Below are 21129 nucleotides of genomic sequence, written 5' to 3'. Positions count from 1 at the left end.
CAGGTGTGCGCCACCACACCCAGCTAATTTCTGTATTTTTAGTAGAGAAGGGGAGTCATCATGTTGGTCAGGATGGTTTTGAACTCTTGACCTCAGGTGATCCGCCCGCCTTGGCCTCCCAAAGTGGTGGGATTACAGGCATGAGCCACTGCACCTGGTGAGATATAGACATATACATTTATTTTATTTATTTATTTATTTATTTTTTTGAGGCGGAGTCTCACTGTCTCCCAGGCTGGAGTGCAGTGGTGTGATCTCGGCTCACTGCAAGCTCCACCTCCTGGGTTCACGCCACTCTCCTGCCTCAGCCTCCCAAGTAGCTGGGACTATGGGCGCCCGCCACGATGCCCAGCTAATTTTTTGTATTTTTAGTAGAGATGGGGTTTCACCACGTTAGCCAGGATGGTCTCGATCTCCTGACGTCGTGATCCACCCGCCTCGGCCTCCCAAAGTGTTGGGATTACGGGTGTGAGCCACTGCGCCCAGCCTATTTAATTTATTTTTTAAGACAGGGTCTCCCTCTGTCACCTAGGCCGGAGTGCAGTGGCGCAATCCCGGCTCACTGCAACCTCAGCCTCCTGGGCTCAGGTGTTTCTCCTGCCTCAGCCTCCCAAGTACCTGGGACTACAGGTACACACCGTTACACCCAGCTAATTTTTATATTTTTAGTGAGATGGAGTTATGACAGGTTGCCCAGGCTGGTCTCAAACTCCTGAGCTCAAGTGATCCACCTGCCTCAGCCTCCCAAAAAGCTGGGATTACAGGTTTGAGCCACCATGCCTGGCCCAGGACAAGATATTTAAATTATTTCAAGGCTGGCAGTCACCACCTCAGCCAAGCAATCAATGTTAATATCACCAGAAACAGGACAACCCGGCATCGTGTATCCCCCGATATGATATACTAGGAAGGATGTTTGTCATGGACCATTCCCGCCAAAAATGCAAAATGTAAATCTAATCACAGGCAAACCATCACACAAACGCAAATTGAGGGTCCTTCTACAAAATATCTGCACTGTCCTCTTCAAAATGTCAATATCGGCCGGGCGCGGTGGCTCACGCCTGTAATCCCAGCACTTTGGGAGGCCGAGACGGGCGGATCACGAGGTCAGGAGATCGAGACCATCCTGGGTAACACAGTGAAACCCCGTCTCTACTAAAAATACAAAAAATTAGCCGGGCGCGGTTGTGGGCGCCTGTAGTCCCAGCTACTCGGGAGGCTGAGGCAGGAGAATGGCGTGAACCCGGGAGGCGGAGCTTGCAGTGAGCTGAGATCTGGCCACTGCACTCCAGCCTGGGTGACAGAGCGAGACTCCGTCTCAAAAAAAAAAAAAAAAAAAAAAAAAAAAAGTCAATATCATGAAACGAAAGAATGGCTGAGAAACTTATAACTTGAAGGAGACCAAAGAGACATGGAAACTAGATGCAATGCATCATCCTGGATTGGAAAAAAAATTGCTAAAAAGGATATTACTGAGGTTGGGCACAGTGGCTCACACCTTGTCATCCCAGAACTCCGGGAGGCTGAGGCAGGCAGATCACTTGAGGTCAGGAGTTCGAGACCAGCCTAGTCAACATGGGGAAACCCCATCTCTACTAAACATACAAAAATTACCTGAAGCCGGCCCTGGTGGCTGACGCCTGTAATCCCAGCACTTTGGGAGGCTAAGGCAGGCCAATCACGAGGTCAGGAGTTCCAGACCAGCCTGGCCAACATGGTGAAACCCCGTCTCTACTAAAAATAGAAAATTAGCCGGGCCTGGTAGTGGGCGCCTGTAATCTCAGATACTCAGGAGGCTGAGCCAGGAGTACCACTTGAGCCTGGGAGGCGGAGGTTGCAGTGAGCTGAGATCGTGCCACTGCACTCCAGCCTGGGCAGCAAGAGTGAAACTCTGTCTCAAAAAGGGAAAAATAAAATAAAACGGTTCAGGGAAAAAAAAAATACGCGTGTGTGTGTGTGTGTGTGTGTGTGTATATAGATACATATAGGATGTTTGTCATGGACAACATGTGATGGATATATATATAGAGAGAAAGAGAGAGAAAGAGAGTGATACAGCACATGTGACCAGATGAGTCACAGCTGGTGACTCTAGGTAAAGGATTCATGGGAGTTCTTTGCACTGTTCTTGCAAGTTTTTGAAATATCTCAAAATAGAAAGCTTTTTTTTTTTTAAGGGAAATATGGCTATGGAGGCTGAGACTGTGCCAACCCACCAGTCACCACCAATCCTGCACAGCCCCGTGAGGGGGTTTCTGTAGATGTAGAGAGGCCACCCGTAGGCCGCTGCTGCAAACTGCATGTAATGATGGCAGTTTTCTAATTCTGCATCCAGATCAGCTTCCTGCAAGAGAAGGACAGAAACTACTGTTTATTAAGGGAACTCCCGACACAGTGGATCGACACACTGAGACCTGAAACCTGAACTCTAACTCCCGACTCTTCTTGCTCCTTCACTGAACAGAACCCTCACATGCCCACAGGCAAAACTGCTCCTTCAATACGGACTGACATGGACTCCTCATTTTTTTTTTTTTTTTTTTGGTGACAGAGTCTCGCTCTGTCGCCCAGGCTGGAGCACAGTGGCACAATCTCAGCTCACTGCAACCTCCACCTCCCAGGTTCAAGCAATCCCCCTGCCTCAGCCTCCCGATTCGTTGGGATTACAGGCGCCCGCCACCACGCCCGGCTAATTTTTGTATTTTTAGTAGAGATGGGGTTTCACCATGTTGGCCAGGCTGGTCTCGAACTCCTGACCTCAGGTGATCAACCCACCTCGGCCTCCCAAAGTGCTGGGATGACAGGCGTGAGCCACCACACCCGGCCTGACTCCTCATTTTATAGGAACACAGCAAGCACGGGGGAAGTTAACAGTAAAAAACACTCCAGTGACTGTCCTGGTGTCTTTGCTGAAATGAGCCGAGACTTCCTATCTAGATGCCTGAAACTAGTACATTTCCATGCCGCTGCCACACACAAGCTGCCCAGAACTGAGCGGCTTAACCTGGAGCAGCGAAAATGTATACCGTCTATGTGCAATTTTCTCTCTAAAAAACGTAATGACCTGTAGCAGGAAAACTACGACCAAGCAAAGCTGAACTGTTTCTGCCCCCAGCCCCAGAGAAGAAAGCAAACACACCCAGGGAGAATTGCAGTCCCCATCCTAGGAGGAATTGTTCTCATGCATAGAATTGAACAGCAAATTTCCTCAAACACAAGCTTTCAAAGATATGATGGATGTGGCCGGGTGCAGTGGCTCACGCCTGTAATCCCAGCACTTTGGGGGACTGAGGCTGGCAAATCACTTGAGGCCAAGAGTTCGAGATCAGCCTGGCCAACACGGTGAAACCCTGTCTCTACTAACAATACAAACATGAGCTGGGCGTGGTGGCGCACACCTGTAGTCCCAGCTACTATGGAGGTTAAGGCAGGAGAACTGCCTCAAGTCAGGAGGTGGAGGTTGCAGTGAGCTGAGATTGTGCCACTGCACTCCAGCCTGGGCGACAGAGTGAGACTCCATCTCAAAAAATAAAGTAAAATAAAATAAAAAGATAAGATGGATGATAAAGTGGGCAGGAATGGGTTCCCACTACCTGAACGCCAGGTGATACAAAGATGCCTCACCTGACAGGTGATACCATACAACCAGTGGAAGCCGCCAGTCAGATTCCAACCCAACTGCTAATGAAACTGCTGTAGAGTCCTAGCTTAGTACCTGGGTGAAAATACAATCTCTACAACAAACCTTCGTGACATGAGTTTACCTGTATAACAACCCTGTTTACATACCCCTGAACCTAAAAGAAAAGTTAAAAAAATGATTTTTAAAAAATGTTTTAAAAACAGGCCCGGTGTGGTGGCTCACACCTGTAATCCCAGCACTTTGGGAAGCCGAGGCAGGCAGATTCCCTAAGGTCATGAGTTTGAGATCAGCCTGGTCAACATGGCAAAACCCCGTCTCTACTAAAAATGCAAAAAATTAGCTGGGTGTGGTGGCACATGCCTGTAATCCCAGCTACTCGGGAGGCTGAGGCAGGAGAATCACTTGAACCTAGGAGGTGGAGGTTGCAGTGAGCCAATTGTGCCACTGCACTCCAGCCTGAGCAACAAGAGCGAAACTCCGTCTCAAAAAAAAAAAAAGAAAAAGAAAAAAGGGGAGGGGAGGCCAGGCACAGTGGCTCATGCCTGTAATCCCAGCACTTTGGGAGGCTGACGTGGGCAGATCACGAGGTCAGGAGATCAAGACCATCCTGGCTAACACGGTGAAACCCCATCTCTACTAAAAATACAAAAAAATTAGCCAGGTGTGGTGGCAGGCACCTGTAGTCCCAGCTACTTGGGAGGCTGAGGCAGGAGAATGGTGTGAACCGGGAGGCAGGACTTGCAGTGAGCCAAGATCGTGTCACTGCGCTCCAGCCTGGGCGACAGAGCGAGACTCCGTCTTAAAAAAAAAAAAAAATGGCGGGGGCGGTGGTAGGGGAGGGTAGGGGAAGGGGTAGGGAGGAGAAAGGGGAAAGAAGGAAGGCAGGAGGAAATTGCTATAGGTTAGCTGTAAGATTCTGAAGACCCACCAAAAGGTGTAAGTGTCAGAACTGGACACTCCATGAAGCCGGGCTCACCTGGGAGCTCCCTGGGGCATGGCTGACCACCTGGGCAGGCTCCTGGTTGTTCCTGATATTGTCCTGTTGCTGATGAAGCAGGGCGAGGCCCGCCGCAATGTCACTGGGCACCAGATCTGTGTCCTGGGTGGAAAACCACAATGGCCTGTCATAAAACCCAGCAGGCAACGACCCCGGGTCCTCTGAAATCCGGTCTTCTAGAGTTCACCGGCATACACGCACACACAGAGACATTTCTAGACACGGAGATGTGTTAAAAAGCCTGCTCCTGGCAGGGGTGCTCCTCTATGTGACCTGAATACGTTTGCACATCCTGCCCTCAGACAAGTCCACTGGAGAATATAAAAATGCTATTCACCTGTCTTAAAATTTCACTTCAAGTGACTCAACTATTTTTAATCTACTTCAAATATTTTGTAAAGTGGAGAAATCAATGGATAAATTGTCCGTTTTTGTAGCAATGCACCATTTTAGCCCACGTTTATACTTTCATTTCTCAAGATGCTGGAAAGGTTTTGTTGAAACGCAGTGGATGGTAGAGATTTAGGAGACTTAACTCATACTCACAGGGTATGGCAAGCCTCAAAAAGGGCCCTAAGCTAGGAAAGCAACAGACAATGAGTCTTCTTGGGCCTGACATATCCTTTTTCTCCAAGAAATGGAGGAGTCAGGAATTCTCAATCACCTCCAGGTACTTGCAACCTGTAAGAAAGGATAATATACTAGCCGGGTGTAGTGGCTCATGCCTGTAATCCCAACACTTTGGGAGGCCGAGGTGGGCAGACCACCTGAGGTCAGAAGTTCAAGACCAGCCTGGCCAACATGGTGATATCCCGTCTCTACTATAAATACAAAAATTAGCTGGGCGTGGTGGCGGGTGCCTGCCATCCCAGCTATTGTACTACTCCAGCTGCTCAGGAGCCTGAGGCAGGAGAATCTCTTGAACCCGGGAGGTGGCAGTTGCAGTGAGCCAAGATTGCGTGACTGTACTCCAGCCTGGGCGACAAAGAGAGACTTTGTCTCAAAAAAAAAAAAAGAAGGGACAATATACTGGCCACTCGGCCACTGAGCCATCAGTTCTGCCTGTGATGTAGATTACGACATCCTCTAGAAATAACCAGCTTCTCTTCTTCCCTCTTCCGAATATCTTAAGACTAAGGTGAAGCACTCCTTTAACTTATTTAGGGCACACGCTTCCTTCTTCCCTCTCTGGAGGCTGCTGCTGTGGCCTGGTGTCAGGCTCCAGGACCAGCCCTGAATGGTGCCAAGTCAGACAGCACAGAGGTGGGAAGAGAGGCTGGCAGGTGTGCAGGATGAGCAGAGAACTCTTCCTCCCTTACCTCGTCTCAGTACGGAATGTAACAGCAGAGAACGTCACATAAAAAAATTACACACTGCATGCGAAAAAAAAAAACAAGCATTTTCAAACCGCAGAAGAAATCGCTCTAGAATGACGCTTCCTTCTGTGCTGCAATCATCTATTCAAACTGACTTCCAGAAGGAGGATCATCAACATTTCCGTGATGATATAAAGTGGGAAGAAGCCACTATCTGATTCCAACCTTGGTTCATGCCACTGCCTGTGCTTGGTATCTGCTCAGTACCAGCTGCAAATTATTCGCAGTGTCCAGCGTCCGTTATGTGGTTCCTTACAGGATCATCCAGCATCCTGACAGGGTAGTGAGTGGGTGTCAGTACGAAGACATGCCCCGCTGGGGTTCAGGGTCTGAGAAGGCGTGGCTCTTGCAGTGAACTGCTCCCTGGAGGGTTCATCACAGACAAGAGTGTCTCCCGCCACCCCCCACACACCAAAAGACATCAAGTTCTCAAACGCTGTTTTATGGGAACAGAGGGACCAGCTCCATCAGAAGCATTTACTGAAACAGAAGAAAGAGACCAAACCAGATCCCCTCAGCTTACTGAAAAGTAGGTTGAGAAAAGCTCTGCCGTACTCGAAAAAGCAACCCGAGTATGGTCGTCTTTCCCAATGCAACAGCACAAGAGCTTGATTCTGGTTTCCCACACGCTTGTCGCTGCTGTCTTGAGGCCATTAAGTAACTGGCTTGAATCATGACTATCCAGGTGGCTGGGGCCGGCAGAGGAATATGGAGCCATTTTCCCTCCCAGAGGGTCAAAGACAATGATAATGGAAACCACCGTGGCAGCAATGATGATCCAACTGCAAGACAGAGAGAGGAAAAGGCTCGGTGACTGCAGGCCCCAGCCCAGACGCAGGTGTCCGGGGTCCCTCCGCCGGGTTCAGTTTCTGAGTCTCTAACACGGACAGTCCTATTACCGAGAAAGATGCAGCTCTCCTGGAACCTGCCTGAGGCAAGCAACTTTCTTCTAGAAAGTTCCTTATGAGGCTGGGCGTGGTGGCTCACGCCTGTAATCCCAGCACTTTGGGAAGCCGAGGCGGGCAGATCACAAGGTCAGGAAATCAAGACTATCCTGGCCAACATGGTGAAACCCCATCTCTACTAAAAACACAAAAATTAGCTGGACGTGGTGGTGGGTGCCTGTAATCCCAGCTACTCAGGAGGCTGAGGCAGGAGAATTGCTTGAACCAGAGAGTCAGAGATTGCAGTGAGCCGAGATGGCGCCACTACACGCCAGCCTGGCGATGGAGCAAGACTCCGTTTCAAAGGAAAAAGAAAAGAAAGTTCCTTATGAATCAATGACTAACCCAGGCCCTGCGCTAACAGTAAAGGCCACAGAAGGAACAGGGAGGTGTCCACTGGGCAGAGTTGCAGCCTGGGCCCAGAAGCAGCGGGCACTTGTTCTCTGTATGGCCCTGGGACCATGACGTACGCCCTTCCCCTTCAGTGCCTCAGGGCTCTTCTCATGAAAGCAAAAGAACTTCCTTATCACAGGGTACTCTCATAGGCCTTTCATCTGTATGTTTAAATATTTCCACACTGCAAGACGCTGGACTCAGGAGCACACGGCACCGGGAAGATGCCCCTCCCGAAGGGGCTCTGCTGCCCCCTGGCGGTGTGACTCGGGAAACGCAGCAACAGCCCAGGTCTGATTCCTTATTTAGAACAGAAGGTGTTAAGGGGGCGGAACTGCATCATCTCTAAGATTTTTCGCCTAGAAAACACGACAACCTTATCATTCTAGAATATTATTCCCTGTCCCACTTCTGGACACCGTATCTCTTTCCATACCTTTAGTTTGTTTTTGCCCTGGTTTTGGTATTGGGTTTTCTTCTGAATGCTTATAAGAGAAGGGTTAGGAATAAAAGACTTAAAGAAAAAAAAAAGAGAGAGAGAGAAAGAGAAGGGAATGTAGAAAAGAGAGAACCAGTAAGGAAAGAAATCTACATCAATACATGCATAACGAAAGATGAGTTGTATTTCATGGGTAAACAGTGTCTCTAAATTTTCATGAGTTACGCAGAAACTAACTCCAATTTCTAACTATTTCAGGAAGTCCGAGGGACGCCGGGCTCTCTGTCACGTTAGAAGGGTTTGTTCACCTATGTGTCAAATCCACTGAAACTCAAAGAGAAGAAGGGAGACTTTACCTGACCACGACGGTTGCGATGATGCCGTTCACAACTGTCCTGTCGCACTGAACACCGTCTGCCACCCAGGCGGCCCCCAGAGAGGCCCAGACCATCTCTGGAAAAAAGAGCGCCAGGCGGATGTAAAGCAGCTTAGACATAGACTTCCGAGGTCCGGGGTTACAAATCGTTCCTGAAATACAAAAAACGTTCTGACTGCTTGGTTGCTTCTTCAGAGATGAAGAGCTTCCTTTTTGCAAAAACACAGTTTTTGCAGAGCATACATTTGTACTGTGCACACACCCGCCTCCTGACTTTTTCTACTTGTAACTGGTAATCAGCACCTAAGTCAGAGAGCAAGTGAGAAAGTAAGGATAGGAAACGTGACAAAAGTCTTGGGCTCCTTTTTAAGATTTACCAGGCATTCAGAACACTGCTGGGTTCTAACTGGGGTGATGATATAATCATGGCCCAAACTGGTATACTTCTGAGAGCAAAAAAGAGGACTATTAATAATGATGCTGGGGCCGGGCGTGGTGGCTCACACCTGTACTCCCAGCACTTTGGGAGGAGGCTAAGGCAGGTGGATCACCTGAGGTCGGGAACTCGAGACCAGCCTGGCCAACATGGTGAAACCTCAACTCTACTAAAAATAAAATTAGCGAGGCGTGGTGGCAGGTGCCTGTAATCCCAGCTACTTTCGAGGGAGGCTGAGGAAGGAAAATCACTTGAACGCGGGAGGCGGAAGTTGCAGTGAGCTGAGATTGTGCCACTGCACTCTATCTAGCCTGGGTGACAGAGCAAGACTCTGTCTCAAAAAACAAAAATAAATTTTAAGAAATAATTATTATTATGCTGGGACAACAGGCACAAAACAGAACTGTCCCAGGCAAACAGGGATAGATGGTCATCCAAGTTCTAACAGCCAGGAAAATAAGCTCCACATCCCTTTGAGACCTATATTGTTCTAGACACCATCCTAAAACACTTTATGTGCATACTTCTTTAATCCCCACAGTTACTGGGTTAGTCATTATCTCATTTTACCTACGAGGAAACTTAAGCTCAGAGAGCGTAATAGCGCCTTTTTTGTTTTTTGGAGACAGGGTCTCACTCTCTTGCCCAGGCTGGAGTGTGGTGGCACAATCATGGCTCACTGCAGCCTCAACCTCTCAGGCTCAAGTGATCCACCCACCTCAGCCTCTCGGGTAGCTGGGACTACAGGTGCACACCACCACACTGAATTAGGCCTAATGGTCCCATAGACAGTTGTTTTTTTGTGGGGGTTTTTTGGTTAATTTTTGTTTCTGTTTTTTCAGATGGAGTCTTGCTCTGTCGCCCAGGCTGGAGTGCAGTTGTGCGATCTCAGCTTACCACAACCTCCACCTCCCAGGTTCAAGCAATTCTCCTGCCTCAGCCTCCCTAGTAGCTGCGATTAGAGGCATTATACCTGGCTAATTTTTGTATTTTTAGTAGAGACTGGGTTTCACCATGTTGGCCAGGCTGGTCTTGAACTCCTGACCTCAAGTGATCTGCCCGCCTTGGCCTCGCAAGGTCCTGGGATTACAGGCATGAGCCATAGCACCCTGCCAGGAAATAGCTTTCACATTCCAAAAATTATCTTCTGTTAGAATAACTTAAATAGTCACATCTTAAAATATTAGGCACTAACACACAAAAAAGGATGAGTTCATGTCCTTTGCAGGGACATGGACGAAGCTGGAAACCATCATTCTGAGCAAACTATTGCAAGGACAGAAAACCAAACACCGCATGCTCTTACTCATAGGTGAGAATTGAACAATAAGAAGACATGGGCACAGGGTAGGGAACATCACACACCGGGGCCTGCCAGGGGGTGGAAGGAGGGGGAGGGATAGCATTAGGAGATATACCTAATATAAATGACGAGTTAACGGGTGCAGCACACCAACATGGCACATGTATACACACGTAACAAACCTGCACGTTGTGCACATGTACCACAGAACTTAAAAGTATAATAATAATCATAAAAATGCAAAAATAAATAAATATTAGGCACTAACAGCCTCATTTTTGGCACAAAGATGAAATTTTATAAGCTAAATAATTGTAACACTAACCTCTCTGAGGGGGAATGGGTGCAGGTATGTTTAAAAAAAAGAAAAAACATAGTTTATATTTGAAGCTTGTTATAACAATAGCCAAACACCCCAGAGAAACAGGAAATAGTATCTGCATACACACTGCTTCCTGGAGGGCTGGGATTCTAAAAACAGACACATCATAATGTCAGCAGCACCTGGACCTGAAACTCCAACTGTGATGGCAACTGTTGATACCGCATTAATGAAATACGCAGACAAGGAATCAAGAGATGGAGTTGCTATGATTAAGGTCCCAGAAAATAAGATACTGATCCCAGCACATTGGATGGCTGAGGCGGGAGGACTGCTTGAGCCGAGGAGTCCTCCCGCCCAAAGAGACCACCCTGGGCAGCACAGAGAAACCTCATCTCTGATTATTTTTTTAAAAAGACGGTGATGATAATGATGATGATGATGATGATGATACTGAGAAAATCTCCTTTACACAGTTTTGCCTGCCTAGAAAAAAATTCTGGCCGGATGTGGTGGCTCACGTGTATAATCCTAGCACTTTGGGAGGCCAAGGTGGACGGACTGCCTGAGCTCAGGAGTTCGAGACCAGCCCGGCTAACATGGTGAAACCTCATCTCTACTAAAATATAAAAAATTAGCCGGGCATGGTGGTGCGCTCAGGTAGTCCCAGCTACTTAGGAGGCTGAGGCAAGAGAATCACTTGAACCCAGGATGCGGAGGTTGCAGTGAGCCAAGATCATGACACTGCACTCCAGCCTGGGTGACAGAATGCGACTCTAACTCAAAAAGAAAAAAGAAAAAATTTCCCTTTTATTTTTCCTTAAGATAAACAGATGGTTGCTGCAGCAGGCTTCTTAAGGTCGCTGGTCCCATAACCAACGAGCACAGCTGCATTCCTAAATGTAATGTCCTCACCACCATCTTGGTTAAGTAACCCTATCATCCATCGTCAGGCACGGCCACTTACGGAAAAGCAATGAAAGGAAGGCCTAGGTCCCAGAATCGGTACACTCAACTTCTAGAGCCACTGCTGCAACCTTCTCTGACCCAGCTTAGCAATGAGCTCTTGGGATACACACACAGAGGAGGTGCAAAGAGGCATCCCACAATCAAAGCTACACATGGTACAAGGCAGACCTTGTATGTCAAAAGTGTTCTTCTGTCAAAACATGGTAGTCATAAGGGTGGACCACCCCTAATCAAACCTCCCACAAGGTGCAACAGTAGGATTTCATGTGGGAGGTTTCCAAATAAAAAATTGAAACTAGGCCGGGTGCGGTGGCTCATGCCATCCCAGCACTTTGGGAGGGCGAGGCGGGTGGATCACCTGAGGTCAGGAGTTCGAGACCAGCCTGGCCAACATGGCAAAACCCCATCTGTACTAAAAATACAAAAATTAGCCGGGTGTGGTGGTACATGCCTGTAATCCCAGCTCCTTGGGAGGCTGAGGCAGGAGAATCACTTGAACCTGGAAGGCGGAGGTTGTAGGGAGCCGAGATGGCGCCATTGCACTCCAGCCTGGGCAACAGAAGCAAAACTCTGTCTCAAAAAAAAAAAAAAACAGTTTTCCCCAATGAAGCTACAGAACAGAAGAAGAGGATCCGTCTTCTGGATGGAGAGGACTGAATTCCACCTGCTCCAAATGTTCCCCCCACAACGTGTGATGTTCCTTTTAGAGACGAGTATCAGCCAAAAGCTAAAGCAGCATTCTTTCAGCTCAGATGACAGACTATTGGGACTTGATTTATGAAACCAAAGGGACAACAGAAGTTAGCTATGTCGGCCAGGCACAGTGGCTCATGCCTGTAATCCCAACACTTTGGAAGGCCATGGTGGGAAGTTCGAGACCAGCTGGTCAACATGGTTTCTACAAAAAATACAAAATTAGACAGGCATGGTGGTGTGTGCCTGTAATCCCAGTTAATCGGGAGGCTGAGGAAGGAGAACTGCTTGAACCTGAGAGGCAGAGGTTGCAGTGAGCCGAGATCCCACCACTGCACTCTCGCCTGGGCAACACAGTGAGATTCCGTCTCTAAATAAATAAAAATAAATAAAAATCATTTATATTTCCTTTACTGTTCATGTTCTTTGCCCATTTTTCTACTGACCATTGGTTTTTTCTTTTTCTTTCTTTTTTTTGAACAGGGGAAGGAGTTTCGCTCTTGTCACCCAGGCTGGAGTGCAATGGTGCTATCTCGGCTCACTGCAACCTTTGCCTCCTGGGTTCAAGCGATGCTCCTACCTCAGTCTCCCGAGTAGCTGGACTACAGGCACCCGCCACCACGCCCAGCTGATTTTTGTATTTTTAGTAGAGACAGGGTTTCGCCATGTTGGCCAGGCTGGTCTTGAACTCCTGACCTCAAGTGATCCACCAGCCTCAGCCTCCCAAAGTGCTCCGATTACGAGTGTGAGCCACCGTGCCCAGCCAATTTTTTTTTTTTTTTAATTATAGAAGCCCTTATTACTAAGGGGACTGCCTCTTTGTCTCATGTGTTACAAATATTTTTTCCTCATTTGTCTTTTAACCTTTCCTTTTGGTATTCATCCGCAAAATACCTATACAGTTAGTAGGTATATTCTGTTCAATAATTTTTTTTTTTTTTTGGAGACAGAGTCTTGCTCTGTTGCCCAGGCTGGAGTGCAGTGGCACCATCTTGGCTCACTGCAACCTCCACCTCCCAGGTTCAGGCGATCCTCCTGCCTCAGCCTCCCAAGTAGCTGGGATTACAGGCGTCTGCCACCACGCCCAGCTAATTTTTTATATTTTTAGTAGAGATGAGGTTTCACCATGTTGGCAAGGCTGGTCTCGAACTCCAGACCTCGTGATCCCCCTGCCTCGGCTTCCCAAAGTGCTGGGATTACAGGTGTGAGCCAACGCTCCCGGCCTTCAATACATATTTTTAATAAGGTATATGATATTATATGTAACAAACTGACAATTAAACAAACATTTTTTTTTTTTTTTTTTGAGACAGAGTCTTCTCTGTCGGCCAGGCTGGAGTGCAATGGCGCGATCTTGGCTCACTGCAACCTCAGCCTCCCGGGTTCAAGTGATTCTCCTGCCTCAGCCTACCGAGCAGCTGGGATTACAGGTGCGTGCCACCCTGCCTGGCTACTTTTTTGTATTTTTACTAGAGGTGGGGTTTCACCGTGTTAGCCAGGATGGTCTCAATCTCCTGACCTTGTGACCCACCCACCTCAGCCTCCCAAAGTGCTGGGATTACAGGTGTGAGCCACGGCACCTGGCCTTCAATACAATTTTTTTTTTTTTGAGACGCAGTCTCGCTCTGTCGCCCAGGCTGGAGTACAGTGGTGCGATCTCGGCTCACTGCAAGCTCCGCCTCCCGGGTTCACGCCATTCTCCTGCCTCTGCCTCCCCAGCAGCTGGGACTACAGGCACCCGCCACCACGCTCGGCTAATTTTTTAAATATATATTTTTAATAAGGCATATGTTGTTATGTGTAACAAACTGACAAACAAATATGTTTTTGTAAAATACTGTTTTCAGTTTGGTTGGGATATCTCTAGCCACAAGTTACAGAAAATTCAACTCAAACTGGCTGAAAAGCAGGAAGGGCCACACTGACTCGAGGGACTGAGGGCAGAAGCAGGACGGCGTCAGGGCTGCCCTGACCGAGACCCGGCTCCACCTCCCTGTGCTTCTCCCAGCTCTCCCCTGTTCTATATGTCAGCTCACCTTGGGCTGTGAGTGGAGATGCAGCTTCAGCCAGAAGGACAGCGATGATAAATGGCTTTTGGATCCTTCCTAGAGGGGCAAGGAAGCATTTCCCCAGAACCTTCCACCAAACTCTCCCTGACTGTCACTGGGCCAAACTGGGTCATGTGTCTGTTCCTGAACCGATCACCGCTATGTGAGCCGGGCCTAGGGTCTGCTTCTCTGACGCATACTTGGTATGTGGGGATAAGGGGCAAAACAAAATGAGGTTCTGTTTGGAGGAGGCTGTGGGACAGACAACCCACGACAGCCCGACAACCCACAGATGATTTCTGGGCTCTGACCACAAGTACATGATGATGCAGGCATTGTACAAGTGTCCAGGAGGAGGGGACTGAGTGAATATGAGCATCCCTCACAGGGATGTAAAGGCACCCCAACACCAAAAATATCTCAAGACAAACAAACGCGTAAGGAAAAAAAAAAAAGTACTCTGAGTGCTTCCAATCTGATCCTGCTATGACAGCCACAAACTCAGTGGCTAACCAGAATGTGAGATGAACAAAAAACGGCAAATAAGTTAGATAATGCTGTATCTGAAATGACATCAGTCTCAATACTTCACCTTCAATAAGAAGCTTCCCAGTGCTGAAGCCACACTGTACACATGGTTTCTTTCTTTCCTTAAGCATCTGGCACCAATGACAGCCTACACTTGGGGGCCAACACAAATGTGGAGCCTCCATCAGTCCAGTCTCCTTGCATGGATGTTTCTAGAGGCATACTAAAATACACAGAGCTAGCCGGGTGCGGTGGCTCACACCTGTAATCCCAGCACTTTGAGAGGACGAGGTGGGCGGATCCCCTGAGGTTAGGAGTTCAAGACCAGCCTGGCCAACATGGTGAAACTTTGCCTCTACTAAAAATACAAAAAAATGGCCGGGCGCGGTGGCTCAAGCCTGTAATCCCAGCACTTTGGGAGGCCGAGACGGGCGGATCACGAGGTCAAGAGATCGAGACCATCCTGGCTAACACGGTGAAACCCCGTCTCTACTAAAAAATACAAAAAACTAGCCGGGCGAGGTGGCGGGCGCCTGTAGTCCCAGCTACTCAGGAGGCTGAGGCAGGAGAATGGCGTAAACCCGGGAGGCGGAGCTTGCAGTGAGCCGAGATCGCGCCACTGCACTCCAGCCTGGGTGACAGAGCCAGACTCCGTCTCAAAAAACAAAAAACAAAAAAAACAAAAACATTAGCTAGGTGTGGTGGCATGTGCCTGTAATCTCAGCTACTTGGGAGGCTGAGGCAGAATTGTTTGAACCTGGGAGGCAGAGGTTGCAGTGAGCTGAGATTATGCCATTGCAGTCAAGCCATGGGCAACAAGGGCGAAACTCTGTCTCATAAGAAAAAAATAAAATAAAATACACAGAGCTCCGTTTTTTTTTTTTTTTTGAGACTGAGTCTCGCTCTATTGCCCAGGCTGGAGTACAGTGGCGTGACCTCGGCTCACTGCAAGCTCTGCCTCCCAGGTTCACGCCATTCTCCTGCCTCAGCCTCCCGAGTAGCCGGGACTACAGGCACCCGCCACCTCACCCAGCTAATTTTTTGCATTTTTAGTAGAGACGGGGTTTCACCGTGTTAGCCAGGATGGTCTCGATCTCCTGACCTCGTGATCCACCTGCCTCGGCCTCCCAAAGTGCTGGGATTACAGGCGTGAGCCACCGCGCCCGGCACAGAGCTCCATTTTCTTTTTTTTTTTTTTTTTTTGAGACGGAGTCTCGCTCTGTCGCCCAGGCTGGAGTGCAGTGGCCAGATCTCAGCTCACTGCAAGCTCCAACTCCCGGGTTCACGCCATTCTCCTCTCTCAGCCTCCCGAGTAGCTGGGACTACAGGCGCCCGCCACCACGCCCGGCTAATATTTTGTATTTTTTAGTAGAGACGGGGTTTCACCGTGTTAGCCAGGATGGTCTTGATCTCCTGACCTCGTGATCCACCCATCTCAGCCTCCCAAAGTGCTGGAATTACAGGCTTGAGCCACCGCGCCTGGCCAGAGCTCCATTTTCTATGTTATTGTGGTAAGCAGGCACATGCCACTCTTGCTTTTCATCCCAAACCCTAAGGTCTTTTTCTCATGAAAGATGTTACTGCTGACATTTCTACCCTCTACATTTCTCCTATGAGCTAACACCTTTTACATTTCAGTCCTTTATTCCAAACCATCAAGATCTTGATGCCATCACTCACTGTATCACCAGCGCCTCCCAGTGTACCTCCACCTCCAGCGTACATCTGATATGCATACCTCGTCCATCTCAATTCAAGCAGTGACAAAAGACTAAAACATGGCAGATGGTGGCATGCCACACAGCCCTGCCTCTGACCGATGAATCGTTTCTATGAATGCATTCCTTCATTAGTCACCACAGTGCTCACATCACCCTGTGAAGCAGAGGAATCCAACAGGGAAGGTTTCCAACACTTCTGGAGACATTCTCAGATAAATGGTTATCTACAGAAAACCGTAACACATATAAAAATATATGAAGAGGCCGGGCGCGGTGGCTCAAACCTGTAATCCCAGCACTTTGGGAGGCCGAGACGGGCGGATCACAAGGTCAGGAGATCGAGACTATCCTGGCTAATACGGTGAAACCCCGTCTCTACTAAAAAAATACAAAAAAACTAGCCGGGCGAGGTGGCGAGCGCCTGTAGTCCCAGCTACTCGGGAGGCTGAGGCAGGAGAATGGCGGAAACCCGGGAGGCGGAGCTTGCAGTGAGCTGCGATCTGGCCGCTGCACTCCAGCCTGGGTGACAGAGCGAGACTCTGTCTCAAAAAAAAAAAAAAAAAAAAAAAAAAAATATATATATATATATATATATGAAGAATAGCTGATCAGATGTGGTGGTTCACCCCTGTAATCCTAGCATTTTGGGAGGCCAAGATGAGAGGATTACCAGAGCCCAGGAGTTCGAGATCAGTCTGAGCTATACAGCAAGACCCTGTCTCTACAAAAAATAAAAATAAAAAAAATTAGCCAGGTATGGTGGCACGTGCCTGTAGTTTCAGCTACTTGGGGGTTGAGATGAGAGGATTGCTTGAGCCCAGGTATTTGAGGCTGCAGTGAGCTATGACTGTGCCACTGCACTCTAGCCTGGGCAATAGAGCAAGACACTGTCTCTAACAACAAAATAGTTGTAACCCTCACAATGTAAAAATAAAAGGGGCCAGTCATGGTGACTCATTTGTAATCCCAGCACTTTGGGAGGCCAAGGCAGGTGGATCACTTGAGGTCAGGAGATCGAGACAAGCCTGACCAACATGGTAAAACCCCATCTCTACTCAAAATACAAAAATTAGCCAGGTGTGATAGCAGGCGCCTGTAATCCTAGCTACATGGGAGGCTGAGGCACGAGAATCATTTGAACCCAGGAGACGGAGGCTGGAGTGAGCAGAGTGTGCCACTGCACTCCAGCCTGTGCAACAGAGGGAGACTCTATTTCAAAAAAATAAAAATAAAAAATAAAAGGATAAATAGCCTAGTCTAAAATTGGGCAATAGATCTGAACAGACTTTTCCACAAAAATGATATGCGAATGGGCAATAAGCAAATGAAAGGATGTTCAACATCATCAGTCATCAAAGAAATGTTCAAAGCCGTGAGATAAAAAACAAATGGCCTGTAGCCCCCGCTACTCAGGAGGCTCAGGCAGGAGAATCACTTGAACCCGGGAGGGGGAGGTTGCAGTGAGCCGAGATCACACCATGGCACTCCAGCCTGGGCGACAGAGTGTGACTCCGTCTCAAAAAACAAAACAAAACAAAATCATGAGCTACCACTTCACATTCACTAGGATGGCTATAATTAACAAGTCATATAATAACAGTGTTGAGCAATTAGAACCCTTATACACTGCTGGTGGGAATGTAACATGGTACAGCTGCTCGGAAAAGTCTGGCAGTTCCTCAAAAGGTTTCACAGAGCATTACCACATGATCCAGCAATTCCACTCCTAGGTACATACTCAAGAGAAATGAAAACATGTCTGTATAAACACTTGTATGCAAATGTTCATAGCTGCATTATTCATAATAGGTGAAAAATGGAAACAATCCAAATGCCTACCAACTAGCAAATGGATAAAATGTGGTCCATTCATTCGATGCTCTATTAGTCAGCCATAAAAATGAAGTACTGATACATGCTAAAATAGGGATGAACCTTGAAGACATTATGCTAAGTTTAAGAAACCAGACCAAAAAGCCACACAGTGAATGAATTCCACTTATATGATGTCCACAACAGGCAAATGTACACAGACAGAAAGCAAATTAGTGAATGCTTAGGGCTGGAAGAGTTTGGGGAAAATGAGGAGTAACTGCCAATAGGTACGGGATCTCTTTCTTTCTTTTTTTATTTTATTTTTTATTTATTTTTTTTTTTGAGACGGAGTCTCGCTCTGTCGCCCGGGCTGGAGTGCAGTGGCCGGATCTCAGCTCACTGCAAGCTCCGCCTCCCGGGTTTACGCCATTCTCCTGCCTCAGCCTCCCGAATAGCTGGGACTACAGGCGCCCGCCACCTCGCCCGGCTAGTTTTTTGTATTTTTTTTTTTAGTAGAGACGGGGTTTCACCGTGTTAGCCAGGATGGTCTCGATCTCCTGACCTCGTGATCCGCCCGCCTCGGCCTCCCAGAGTGCTGGGATTACAGGCTTGAGCCACCGCGCCCGGCCTCTTTCTTTTTTTAATTTTTTTTTGAGACAGAGTCTCACTCTGTCACCCAGGCTGGAGTACGGTGGCACGATCTCAGTTCCCTAGCAGCTAGGATTACAAGCATGCGCCAACATAATTTTCTCTATTTTTAGTAGAGATGAGGTTTCACTGTGTTGGCCACGCTCCTGGCCTCAAGTGATTCACCCACCTCAGCCTCCCAAAGTGCTGGGATTACAGGTGTGAGCCACCGTGTCCCGCCTGGTACAGGATTTCTTTTAGGAATGAAGAAAATGTTATAAACTTGATTGTGGTGATGGCTGCACAACTCTGTGATTATATTAAAAACTGCTGAACTGGAAAGTTTACATAAGTGAGTTGTATGGTATGTGAATTATATCTCAATAAAGCTATTAACATAAAAAATAGGTATCAAACAGAAAAGGCTACTTTTTACCTCTCATGCTGACACACATGATGGCTGACACAGTACATATGACAACTGCCAGGAGAATCATGAGGACGATCAAGTAACTGCTGAGCAGGGCTCCGCCAGCACAGTCCAGCTTCCCTCTGTGCATGAGATACAACGTCAGAATGCCAATCCACCTGGCAAAAAGAAAAAAAAGGGAAGGGTCAGAAATGAAATCCAAGCAGCTGCTGTGTAAAACATGATACAAAGAAATAAAAGGAGTTAATATTTTCCAAAACAAGGCAAGGTTCACTTTGGAATATAATTTTCTTTTTTCTTTTTGTAGAGACAGGGTCTTGCTATGTTGCCCAGACTGGTCTTGAACTCCTGGTTTCAAGTGATCTTCCTGCCTTGGCCTCCCAAAGTGCTGGGACTACAGGCATGAGGCACTGCACCTGTCCTGGAATATAATTGCCAACAATAAAAGATCTAGGCCCAGCACAGTGGCTCATGTCTGTAATCCCAGCACTTTGGGAGGCCAAGGAAGGAGGATCACTAGAGCAAAGGAGTTGGAGACCAGCCTGGGCAACACAGGGAGATCCCATCCCTACAAAAAATAGAAAAAGTTAGCTGGGTGTGGTGGCACCAGTCTGTGGTCCCAGCTACTTGGGAGGCTGAAGTGGGAAGATCGCTTGAGACCAGGAGGTTGAGTCTGCAGTGAGTGGTGATCGTACCACTGCACTACCGTCTGGATAGTAGAGTGAGACCCCGTCTCAAAAACATAAAAAGAAAAGGGGTCTCACTATGTTGCGCAAGTTGGTCTCCAACTCCTGCCCTCAAGCAATCCTCCCATCTCAGCTTCTCAGTGTGCCAACAGGCGTGAGCCACGGCCCCCGGCCAAGAATCTACTTTTTCATAACAATGATTCATGCCCTGCACAGATCCTCTGGGAACAGACTTCAGGTACCAAAGCCACTTCCCACTGATTCCACACTTTGAAAGACAACAGCGTTGTATATTGAGCCTGTCTGCTTCTCACGAAAGGCAGCCACAACCGGCTCTGTATTTTTTCCTATCCTTCATGTTGTAGATTCAAGTGCTCCGTACAAAGGGAAGAAAGGGCACAAGTGGCTGCTCCCGCCTCGAGAAAGAAGACCTCGAGGCCAAGGCTTTTGCCGGCGGTGACACCCTCGAGGCTCCCCAGGGCCAGGTCTCGACGCTGCACACAGAGGGGTGCTCGTGTCCTGACGCGTGGACTTCCAGGCCCCCTGTGTGACCCCGGGTCCAGCCCACACACTCTGGGGGCTTCGGTTTGTCATCCGTCAAATGGACACAGCACCACTGCCCACCTCTTCGGGCGGTGGTGAGAACTCGATAAGAGGATGCGTGGCCAGCGCTGGGACCGCGACAGTGCTTGGGAAGCCACTTCTGTCACCGTCTCAGGGACAGCTCGCCCCCCGCTCCCTCCCCGGTGCGCTCCACCGCCCCCATAGCCGTCGTCCTTACCATAGCACTCGCACGACCAGCTCGAAGAAACCTGGGAAGACCAAGTCGTCGCTGGCGATGGCCCAGCGCCGGCCGAAGAGTACCATCCCCGGCATGGCAAAGGTCCTGTCGCCCGCACTCAGACAGACCCCGCGCGCAGAGAAGAGCCCCCCGGACGCCGCCACCAAATCGTCGGCGCTCAAGCGCAGACGCAGCGAGGGCGGGGCCCTGCGCATGCCCACTTTGAGGCCGAGACCGGCGCACGCGCACTGAGCCCCACGCCGCCGCTTCCCCCCCCCCCCCGAAGCTTTCTGCGCCTGCGCAGAAATGCTAATCCGGAGGCCCGTGACTGAGTCGATTGCAGGTCTTCCCGTCGGTGAAATCCGTTCTGGTATTTCCTTTTTCTTTCTCGTGAAAAGTGCAGTAATATCCGTTCTGGTCATATTTCCTTTTCCTTTTGGTAATTTTTTTGCTGGTTTTTTGTTTTTTTAATTTTTTTGAGACCGAGTCTCGCTTCGTTTCCCGGGCTGGAGTACAGTGGGTGTGATGGCTCACTGCATCCTCCGCCTCCCGGGCTCACGCGATTCACCTGCCTCAGGCTTCCGCGTAACTACGATTAC

General features: G+C 48.6%; 1 protein-coding gene across 4 annotated transcripts in view; it reads right to left on the bottom strand.

Annotated features, from left to right (window-relative positions):
- The window catches only part of DAGLB (diacylglycerol lipase beta), a 42112-nt gene extending 21384 nt beyond the window's left edge, over nt 1–20728 (bottom strand). Inside the window, exons 1-6 of one of the 4 annotated variants that reach the window (XM_045387883.3) lie at nt 20531–20728; nt 19070–19221; nt 8152–8323; nt 6543–6801; nt 4623–4745; nt 2220–2347 (exon numbers count right to left, since the gene is read on the bottom strand). In XM_045387883.3, coding sequence (XP_045243818.2) covers nt 2220–2347; nt 4623–4745; nt 6543–6801; nt 8152–8323; nt 19070–19221; nt 20531–20625 — 929 coding nt within the window. In that variant the 5' untranslated portion in view covers nt 20626–20728. Of the gene's footprint in view, nt 1–2219; nt 2348–4622; nt 4746–5189; nt 5325–6542; nt 6802–8151; nt 8324–19069; nt 19222–20530 lie in introns of those variants that run through there. The other 3 variants (XM_074034412.1, XM_045387884.3, XM_074034413.1) reach the window with 3 other exon arrangements.
- Between the last annotated feature and the right edge of the window lie 401 nt (nt 20729–21129).

Source organism: Macaca fascicularis, chromosome 3 (assembly GCF_037993035.2).
Source record: "Macaca fascicularis isolate 582-1 chromosome 3, T2T-MFA8v1.1".
NCBI classification, from domain to species: Eukaryota; Metazoa; Chordata; class Mammalia; order Primates; family Cercopithecidae; genus Macaca; species Macaca fascicularis.
The sequence above is the reverse complement of the archived record's forward strand: the minus strand, read 5'-3'. Positions and strand labels throughout refer to the sequence as shown.